Source organism: Sceloporus occidentalis, unplaced genomic scaffold (genome assembly GCF_023333645.1).
Source record: "Sceloporus occidentalis isolate IW3139 unplaced genomic scaffold, rSceOcc1.0.p SCAF_8, whole genome shotgun sequence".
NCBI classification, from domain to species: domain Eukaryota; kingdom Metazoa; phylum Chordata; class Lepidosauria; order Squamata; family Phrynosomatidae; genus Sceloporus; species Sceloporus occidentalis.
The window spans coordinates 9,524,402-9,535,196 of NW_028316988.1; the positions used below are offsets into that span (position 1 = coordinate 9,524,402).

Genomic DNA, 10,795 nt, shown 5'->3' on the forward strand with positions numbered 1-10,795 from the left:
AAAATGGGACAGTACCATTTTTCCCCATATTTGCAGACCAATATTTCCCACCATTGTAATATAAATGCCAATTTTGGTCCTGTTTTTTTTGGGGGGAATGCCCTCTTACGTTGTGAAAACGGTTTGAAGATCCCTGTTTGAAACTGTGGTTGTCGAAACGAACAAAACACAATTGCGTCTCGGAGTGTGAGACGTTTTAGGATAACGGGTTGAAAGGTGAAATTTTTCTGTGTAAGATTTCTGTATCAGAGAAATTATTCACGGTACGATCGCAATGAAATAAACTCCCTCTCTATATCTAGCTAGATTTTTCTATGAGTTCTGTCACGGAAGAATATTCCAATATGTTCATGCAGTAAACAATAATAATAATAATAATATTAAATGATTTATTTAAATCCTGCCCAATCACAGGGTGGGATATGAACTTTCATTATCATAGAATCATAGAATCGTAGAGTTGGAAGAGACCCCAAGGGCCATCCAGTCCAACCCCATTCTGCCATGCAGGAACTCTCAATCCAAGCATCCCCACTGACAGATGGCCATCCAGCCTCTGCTCAAAGACCTCTAAGGAAGGAGACTTCACTATAATCTCTGAGGAATGAGTATGTTTCACTGTCGAACAGCCCTTACTCTCAGGAAGTTCCTCCTAATGTTGAGCTGGAATCTCTTTTCCTGGAGCTTGCATCCATTGCTCTGGGTCCTATTCTCTGGAGCAGCAGAAAAGAAGCTTGCTCCCTCCTCAATATGACATCCCTTCAAGTATTTAAACAGGGCTATCATAGCACCTCTTAACCTTCTTTTCTCCAGGCGAAACATCCCCAGCTCCCTGAGTCGTTCCTCATAGGGCTTCATGATTTCCAGGCCCTTCACCATTTTAGTCTCCCTCCTTTGGACACATGGCTCCAGTTTCTCAATGTCCTTTTTGAATTGTGGTACCCAGAACTGGACACTATATTCCAGGACACAATATTATCATCTTACTTTTTCATAAATACAGGATATTACGTAACCCTGTTGCATTTTCCCCATCCCCATTTTGTCATCCCAGTGTCGAAGAAATATGGTCAGCCTGCATAGTCTTTGATGTCGTGTCAACAAATCTTGAGAAAGAGATGCTAAAATCGTCAGTTTTGGAAACCATGGTAGGTGTTGTATGCACCAAATGTGTACAATCTGTGTAGTCTGTAATCCATATATGTGTGAGAATGGAGAACCTCAGGCTAATGATCCACAACCAACTTAATGTAAAACAAGAAAGTTTATTGTAAGATGCACAGCAGAAGTAACCACAAGCATGTCTTTGCAGAATCTGAAGGCACAAGGAAAGGTTCCCACTTTAAAAGCCCACCCAGGACCCAATCCCCACGGCAAACAGCCCCCTTACAGTTGAAGAACCGTTACCTTCTGTCCCACATCCCAAACCCCTCAGCAGGGCCCCATCCACAAGCCAAACCTCACCCTTAATATTCCACCTTATTTTCCCAACCCCCAACACTATGCAATGTCTCAACACACAGAACTATCCAGATCAATATATATATATATATATATATATATATATATATATTAAACATACAACAGTGACCATATATGAGCTGAATACATGAAGTGAATATTAAATAACTGGATATGTCTAATATTATACTTGATCTTAACTGGTTCTGACAATATGATATCTCAGGTTCTCAAATGAAATTATTCTGCATCATTTCCACTCTTGCAGTCATGTAGTTGCAAGTCATGGGGAAATGTTTGCGAAGCTCCTGGAAGACTGATGGTAGCTTTGTGATACACACACACACACACACACACACACACACATATATATATATATATATAAATTTTAAATTTTATTTCATATTTTAAAGATATACAACCCATAATATTTTCCATATATATATATATATATATATATATATATATTTTCTTACATTCTAATACATTATATCTAAATATATTTAGATTCAGTGCTCCTCTTCCCCAGATCCATCACCATCCTTGCATTCCATCCAAAATTTCATTTCATCTCATGGAGGTAATTTCCCATCTTCTTTTCTTAATGCTTTTCCAATACAGTACATTTTCTCCATACCTCATCGAAATCATTTCTTTTCCATAGTCCTTGCCTTACTTTCAATTTGCATGTTAATTTGTCATTAATTGCTAATTTCCATACCTCTTTACACCAGCCCTCCAGTTCTAGCTTCATTTTCGTTTTCCAAAGTCTTGCAATGATTAAATCTCGTAAATTTGTTATCCATTCCTTTTCCTCTTCTTTCCACTCTTCAACATTGTGTAACATTAAATAACAAAACTATATTTGGGTTTCTATCTATTTTTATATTGATAATATTTTCTATTTCTAAGATGTTCTATTTGTGAGATATTTAGCCTGTTCTGTTAAAGCACTTTGGTGTCCCAACAAACCAAAAATCCCAGGATTCCACAGTCAAAGCAGCATCAAAATGCATGAATTTTGCAGTGCAGAGCCAGCCTTAAACAGCTTTTTAAAAACAGATTAAACTAGTTTCTACAGCACCAGGTTAGAGGAGTCCAGGCGAGTTTTTGTTCTGGATTAAAGCAATTGCAAAACAGGTTGTCGATTCCGGTTTCTCAAGAGCCGGCCAGATCTTGAGCAGATCTTATCAAGGCAATCCAGTTTTATCAGTTTCACAATTCAGCCGGGTTTGTGTTTTTCTTCCCCTTCCTTGCTTGCAATCTCTGGAATCTGTCTTTTCAGAAGAAGCCTCACTCCCAACAATAAACAAACAGTTTTAATGTCTAAATCTTTTTGTTAGTCCAAACAGGGACATAGCCAAGGGGGGGAGTCCGGAGGGTCCGGACCCCCCCTTCCGTTAGATACAATGAATGATGCATGCCGCCATGCCCAAGCCCCATTATAATGGTGGCACTTAGTCTGGACCCCCCCTTCCCCAAATCCTGGCTACGTCCCTGGTCCAAATGAGACTAGACCCAAAGGATCAATGAGATTTCCCTCTGTATCATGTCACTGTTTGCCAGTTGATTCAATGGGGGTACTCCCATTGGGACTAGCTTACAGGGTTCAGGCCATGAATTACACAACTACACAACCTCATTGTGTAGTGAAATGGCATGGTGGAATCTCACTATTCAAGTCGATAACTGCAAGGAGTGGTCAAGGCAAGGTACTTATTTTGGAGGAAAAGGTAATGCCGGCGTTCATTACGGGGCGGAGGACCATCTGCAGAGAGACGTGAGAGGTGTTTTATTAAAGAACACAAAACACAGTCTCATATATATATATATATATATATATATGAAAGGATTGATGGAACCAAAAAGGCAAAGAAGGCAAAATGGCAAGAAAGGAAGCCAAGGAGTCTTGCAAGATCTATCATGCCAGGCATTAAATGTGAGAGCCAGCCTGATGCAGTGGTTTGAGGGACACTGTTTTGCTATGTATATACAGGGACTTGAGCATCCGTGGATTTTGGTCCTGGAACCAAACCCCAGTGTATCCCAAGGGCCCACTGTACTTGCAGAAATAGATGGTATCCTTGTATTGCAGCAAGGCATTGCATCTGTGTATTCCCCCTCTTCATGGTTTGCAAGGTTCCCTCCAAAGTATGGGCATGTTTGAACGGGGCTTGAGCGTCCGCGTTTTTCTCTTACGCGGGGAGGTCCAGAACGGATCCCCGCGTAAGCCAAGGACGGATTGTACTTTCTTGATGCACTGCCTTTATTTTCTACTTCAAAGGAAATCATTTTAAAGCAATTAGAACGAGTTGCTTTGACACATCAAGACTAGCAAACCAGCTGCTTGATAGACCTGTATTGCCTTACGCAATTGTTTGACGGTTCATTGCCAATGTCACCATTTGCATAACTCTGCATCCCATTACACTCTGATTCCACCCTCCATAATTAAGGATTTGCTTAAACGTCCACAACGTTAATATCGTCCTCCGTCGGTGAGTCTGAAGATGTGGCTTCAAATTGCCAAAAGCTCATGCTAAAATAAATCAGTGCCACTTACATTCTTTGTCCCCCAAATCTTACCTTTCTGTGATGAAACAGATTAACGTGGCTCTCTCCTTGAAAACCTAAATGTTATTATTATTATTATTATTATTATTATTATTAAGATTTATTTATAAAGCTCTGTAATTTTATTCATGCAAGCACCCTAATATATAATACAATTATATTTCAATACATTCGATGCATAGCCGCTCTGAGTCCCAGTTCTGGAAAAAGAACGGGATACACAATAAATATAATGATAATGATGATGATGATAGCAATAATAATAAATTGGTTTAATAGGGAATACAGTTCCATTGTCACTAAAGTTTGAAACACACTGCAGAAATAATCCAGTTTGAGACTGCTTTAACTGCCCTGGCTCAATGGCTAGGGAATTCTGGGAACTGTAGTTTTGTGAGGCGTTGGGTCTTCTCTGTCGGAGAGCTCCGGTGGAAGAATAAACTACAATTCCCAGGATTCCCTAGCACTGCGCAGTGAAAGTGGCCTCAAACTGGATTACTTCTGCAGTGTGTTTTGGACCTAAGTGATGCAAATCTTGCACATAGAGGATTATTGGAAATCCACATTTCCCTGGCATTACAAGGAATTAGAAATGAGTACAGTGCGCCCGCATATACGCAGCTTTCATCATGCGGGCGCAAGGGGTGGCGCGTCCCATTTAGACTAATGGGGCTCACCACCACTGCATGCACAAGCCCCATTACTTTCAATGGGGCTCCAGCATATGCGGGTTTTTTTACATGGAGGGGGTCCAGAACGGATCCCCCGCGTAAAAAAGGGTGCACTGCATTTGTCTGCCTAATGGTTCCATGATGTGCTTAGTACATTTCTCAGTGAAGAATAACCCTTGTAATTGTAGGATTTTATACCCTTCAACTTGGAGTCGTGGTTTGAGGATTATACTATGACTCTGAAAATCAAGATTCGGTTCCCAGTTTAGCCATGGAAACCTACTGGGTGACCTTAGGCGATTCACAAAGGACTTCATCGCACCGCCTCCGGTGCCCGACTTACCTCTTCCGATTTTGAGCCAAATTCGGAAGTCACGCTGATTTTTTACTTTCCCCTCAAAATGGCTTCCCATTATCTCCAGCACTGAATTCGGGTCCCGTATGTTGCTTTGGCGATCATTTTTCCAAATCAGAAGTTTCGGAATTAGAAAAAATGGCTGCTGAAGTGACTTACGGGGCCCGAATTCAACGCTGGAAGCCATTTTGAGGGGAAAGTCCATGCAATAAAACCAGTGTAACTTCCGAATTTAGCTCAAATACGGAAGAGGTAAGTCGGGCACCGGAGGCGGTGCGATAAAGTCCAAAGTCTCAGTCCAAAAAACCCCAGGGATTGGTTCTTCCAAGGAGTTTATCACACCAGCGAGATCCCGATTTAAATTAAATTCGAATTTAAACAGAACTTGCAAATTCGAGAAGCTTATCTCGCTTGAATTGCTGCTAAACGAAATAGCGACTTGTTCCGAATTTTAAAAGATGCTGGTTTCCTCCACTTTAACTGCAGATTAACTTGGCATTATTTCACGTCAACTCTGCTGTCGTGTGATAAACGTTGGGCACCTCTGGGTTATCTTCGCTTTATGTCGCGTTGAACACCCGTTTTCCCGTGGGATCTCACTAGTGTCGCCATAAGTGGGAAATGCCTTGAAGGCACACAGCAACATCTATAGGACTCTAGTGCCTCCCCAAACTCACAAATCCAGGAGTCTATAGAATATAATCCCAGGTTTGTGTGATGCAAAGCTATCTCAGTTTTCTCACCCTGAACGAAGTCCTGGATTATGATCCTTTACCCATTCATGGTCCAAGTATCCAAGAGTCCCGTCCCGGGTCTTCCACCTCCTCCATATTCTGGAGACATATTTTTAGCAATGATGGTTTGTGTTGTCATTCTGTAGATAAGGACCATGGGTGGTAAGGAACCCGTCCTGCATAACGTTGTCATTATCACACAAAGCGTATGATTAAAGAAATTAAGACTGTCTCTATCAGCTAACCTCTAAACTAACTTGTCTACTTAATTACGATGTGGGTGGCAAAGGTGTCTTTTGCTACAACTGTCTCACAACCACGGAGATTCAACCAGTGTAAGACAATCTTGGAGCTACTGGTTGTCTGGAGAGTCGCGTCTGCAACTGGATCCTTCCTCGCGAAAGGGATGGAGTTGGGTTCAACTCTATGGATACTGGCCTCATACATCAGCCTTTTGATTCTGTGTTGGGTGTTTGCCTGGGTGCTTTATTATGACCTGACCAGGACACACCTTCCAACAGAAATTAGGCAGCGTACAAAACTGCGGTGTATTACCTTGCTTGCGACTTTTCTGATGACCCTGGTAAGTGTACCGTTGTTTTCCAAGCTTTGGCTTAACCCTGCTAACCGGTCACCAACCCGTTGCTCTGTGTTTCGTTGAACAGGCGGCAGGGGCTGAGAAAATTGGCATTTGCAGTCGGTATAAAATCTGGAGGCTGGCGTTGAATGGCATCCCGCCATTGACCAAGTCCGGACTGGTCATTAAGGATCTCCTTTTCGATGGGGTTCCAGTAAGGGTTTATTGGCCCAAAACCAAAGCCGCCGGGAACAGGAGAGGAGTAGTCTATATTCCCGGAGGAGTTGGTCTCCTGGGAAGCAGAGGTAAGTACTTTGAATGGGATTTTAAATGCTCTCGCTTAAGAAGATTTTCGTACAGTACTTGGACATCCATCCATGCATCCATCCATCCATCCATCCATCTATCTATCTAATCTTCTCTTGCCTTTGCCCTAATCCTTGAAGTCCAGTCAGTTTACAAAAATTAAAACTTGCACAAACACAGATTGAATCTCCCTTATCTGGAATCCTGAAATATTCCCCAAATTGTCCGCATGAGTGTTTGAGATAGTTGCACCTTTGCTTTCCAACGGTTCAACGTGCGCCAACTTTGTTTCATGCCCAAAATTTTATAAAAATACAGTGCATCCTTGGCTTAGGTGGGGGATCCTTTCCAGACACCCCCCCCCCACATAAGCCAAAAAACGCATATGCTCAAGCCCCATTCACTTGAATGGGGCTCATGCGCACGGTGGCGCGGAAGCTCACACATGCCATAGACACGCACCTCATTCATTTGAATGGGACACACTGCCCCTTGCGCCCCGCATGCTCCCAGGTGGCTCTCCACAGGTTGGAGCATATGCTCAAACCTGCGTATAGCGCACCCACATATGACGTGGATGCACTGTATTAGGTATACATTACCTTCAAGCTATGTGCATAAAGTGTCAATGGAACGTAAATGAATTGTCTGTTTAGACTTGAGTCCCATCTTCACGATACCTCATGATGTATATGCAAGTATCCCGAAAATCCAAAATCCTTCTGGTCCCAAGCATGATTTTGGATTAGGGAGACTCAACCTGGAGAAGCTTTCCTATCTAACAGAGATGAAAGACACAATTATATAAATAATTAAATAATTATATAAATAATATTGCAATGATATAAATAATATTGCAATGCAGGAGGGGAAAACCCAGGAGTAGGAATTTTTAGCTGGTCTCAAGCCTTCACCATGGAAAGGTGAAACCAGGACTGCATCCATGCTCCACAATCACAGTGCTTCAGTGCCACTTGGGATGCCACAGCTCCATCTGATGGCATCCTGGGATATGTAGTTTTGTGAGGTACTTAGACTTTTCTACTGAAGAGTTGCTACTAGACAATTATAAAGACTTTGACTACAGATTCCATGATTCCACACAATGGATTTGTCGTAGTTTAAGTGGCACATCTGGCCCTCTGCATCCAAGGATTCTGCATCCATGGATTCGATCATCTACCACTTGAAAATATCTTTTTAAAAATTCCAAAAAGTAGACCTTGATTTTGCTGTAGTGTATCAGGGGCATCAATGTATTACGCTATTGTATATACAGTGCGCCCATGTCATACGCAGACACACTATACGTGGCTTTCAGCATATGCTGAAAGCTGCGTGGGAGCGTGTGGGGCGGTACGTCTCATTTAGTTTAATGGGGCCCATGCCCGCCTCTGTGCCGCCACACCACCATGCAACCGTTGCATTCATGAGCCCTATTACTTTCAATGGGGCTCGAGCATACGCACTTCTTTTTTTATGCGGGGGGTCCAGAACAGATCCCCCATGTAAAAAAGGGTGCACTGTACATTCAGATGACCGTCTGTGTCTATGGATTATGCAGTGATGGATTCAACCATCCAAGGCTTGAATATATATATATATATATATATATATATGTTCCAAAAAGCAAACCTTGATTTTGCCATTTTTATAAGAGGGACCCCATTCTACTATGTCCCTGTATTAAATGGTACTTGAACATCATGGATTTTGGTATTCAAGGGGGAGGGAGTCCTGGAACCAAACCTCAGCAAATACCAAGGGCTTGTTGTATTGAAACCTCCATAACTGAGCAGTTTGGGCATGTTCCAGTTCTCCGGAAACCTTTGTAAAGCACCTCCACCTGAAAACCTCTTCTGTAATTACTTTAAAACCAGATGAACATGTTTCTTCTGAGCAATCCAGACTCTCAAAGTGTTGTCAAAGGACTTTATTTCGGCCGTGTAGATGCACCCTATGATTTTACGACCCACTAAATCAATTGTCGGCGGCTGAGTCGGCATTCAAGTCAATCCCGTTCTTTCAATAGGACTGACAAGAGAATCCAACCCCACGCCTCTGGAAATGTCTTTACAGTTGAAGGTTCACAGGGTTCAAGCGCGCAGACATTTTTGACCTCCTGGATATCAGGGAGCCTATCAAGTAATCTGCCTCATTTGTATATTTTATAGCAGCGTACGAAAGGGTGTGCCGCTACATCGCCCGAGAAAGTGATTCGGTGGTTGTAAGTGTTGGGTAAGTGGCTTTATTTCTTGCAACGGTGGTGGGGAAAGAGTAACAGGAGGAGATCAGGGCATCTTCGGGGCCAGGATCCTCCAAGCTGCCCCTAAAGTATCCTGACCAGTGTGGACAAGACCCCAGAGATACTCATAGGTTAGCCAAAAGGCCCATGTTAGCCCCAGCCTTCCATCGGCCAAACCCCAGCTCCAGGATTGGATCTGATCTTGGTAGATAGGATGCAGATCCAGTGGATCCAGCTTGATCCTGGGCTAAACAGCCTTTGTTGTTATGTGCCTTCAAGTCGTTTCCAACGCATAGCGACCCTAAAACGAACCCATCCTGGGGTTTCCTTGGCCAGATTTGTTCCCAAAATCTAATAAATCAACCTAGACCAACATATACAATGACAGTTGGTTCCTCCACATTTGCAGCTTTGACTTTGGCGGAGTTGATTCTCTGCGGTTTTGATGAATACTTTCTCTCTAGGGATCTCTAAGTCCTGCAGCGCAAATTGAGCATAGAGTTGTGCTGGGAAACCTAGAAGTCCTTAGCGAAGACACTTCTTTATGCATTTGCAGGTCCTCCAGATGATTCTGTGATCAACATCTGGCAAATGTTGAACCTGGAGATTCCTAGACAGGTCTTCTCTTAGGCAAAAAGAAGAGTGTTTCTTTATTTGTGGGTTTCCCACATTCTTGGGGGTCCTTCGCCCCTAACCCCACCAAATGTGGAAGGACCACTGTATCCTTTGCTATGGATGGTTGAAGGATTAATGTAGACCACTTCTCCCTTTTGCTTTAGGTATCGCTTGGCTCCTGAGCATCTGTATCCGCTTCCGGTACTAGACTGTTGCACCGTTGCAACCCATTTTTTGAAGAACGCATTGGACTATGGGGTGGACCCCAGCCACATTACCATTGGCGGGGATAGTAGCGGAGCCACATTTGCCGCCGCCGTCTGCCAACGTCTTACAGCCAGGAAGGATCTCCCAAGGCTCCAAGGTCAGGTCCTGCTCTACCCGTTCCTGCAAGCGTTGGACTTCAGTCTACCTTCCTATCAGCAAAACCATTTGGTTCCCCCTCTGTTTAAGAAAAGGGCTGTCAAACTTGGCTTGATGTACCTGACCGGGAAGCATGAGAACATGGACCGGATTATGAAGAACGCCCACGTTCCCAAGGATTTGTGGTCCAAGTATCGGAAATGGATTAGCGCTGACCACATCCCGGAGGAATTCAAGGCCAGGGGCTACGTGCCGTTTGAGCCGCCTCCATTTTGCGAAGACCTCCATGCGATTTGCAAAAAGGGCTTCGACCCTATGTTTTCCCCGCTTCTAGCTGAAGACGAGGCGATCCGCAGACTCCCCAAGACTTTCATATTAACCTGCGAGTATGATGTTGTCCGGGATGATGGGTTATTGTACAAGAAACGGCTAGAGGACAACAGCGTGCCGGTGACATGGCATCATGTGAAGGACGGGTTTCACGGAATAGTATTCTTTATCGACTACGGCCCCTTTGAATTCCAAAGCTCCCGGAGCAGTTTGAAACATCTGACGCACTTCTTAGAAGGTTTATAGAGACGAAGCATCCACTTGATCCCGTCCCACTTTCATGGAAGACGGTTACTCTGTCATTGAATACAACTTTTTAATAACCTTTTAATAGTCTCAATTGTGTAGATGCTGATACAGTGGGCCCTTGGTATCTGTTAGGGTTTGGTTCCAAGACCCACCGTAGATACCAAAATCTGTGGATGCTCAAGTCCCATTATATACAATGGCATAGGAACATAGCATCCCTTATATAAAATACCAAAATCAAGGTTTGCTTTTTGAAATGTGTGTGTGTGTCTGTGTGTGTGTGTGTGTGTGTGTGTATATATATATATATATATA

General features: G+C 43.2%; 1 protein-coding gene across 1 annotated transcript; it reads left to right on the forward strand.

Moving 5' to 3' along the window:
- Positions 1-6,201: 6,201 nt before the first annotated feature.
- Positions 6,202-10,477, forward strand: LOC149307835 (arylacetamide deacetylase-like 4). Its single transcript, XM_089536957.1, has 4 exons — positions 6,202-6,378; positions 6,461-6,677; positions 8,853-8,916; positions 9,703-10,477. Exons 1-4 carry the CDS (start codon positions 6,202-6,204, stop codon positions 10,475-10,477), a joined length of 1,233 nt encoding a protein of 410 aa, XP_089393083.1.
- Positions 10,478-10,795: the final 318 nt, after the last annotated feature.

Excerpts from the sequence above, each read along its gene's own strand:
- LOC149307835 (XM_089536957.1), top strand. The coding sequence starts at position 6,202 with ATGGAGTTGGGTTCAACTCTATGGATACTGGCCTCATACATCAGCCTT. Across the intron at positions 6,678-8,852 it reads TGGTCTCCTGGGAAGCAGAG|CAGCGTACGAAAGGGTGTGC; the intron begins GTAAGTACTTTG and ends TATATTTTATAG. Across the intron at positions 8,917-9,702 it reads TCGGTGGTTGTAAGTGTTGG|GTATCGCTTGGCTCCTGAGC; the intron begins GTAAGTGGCTTT and ends CTTTTGCTTTAG.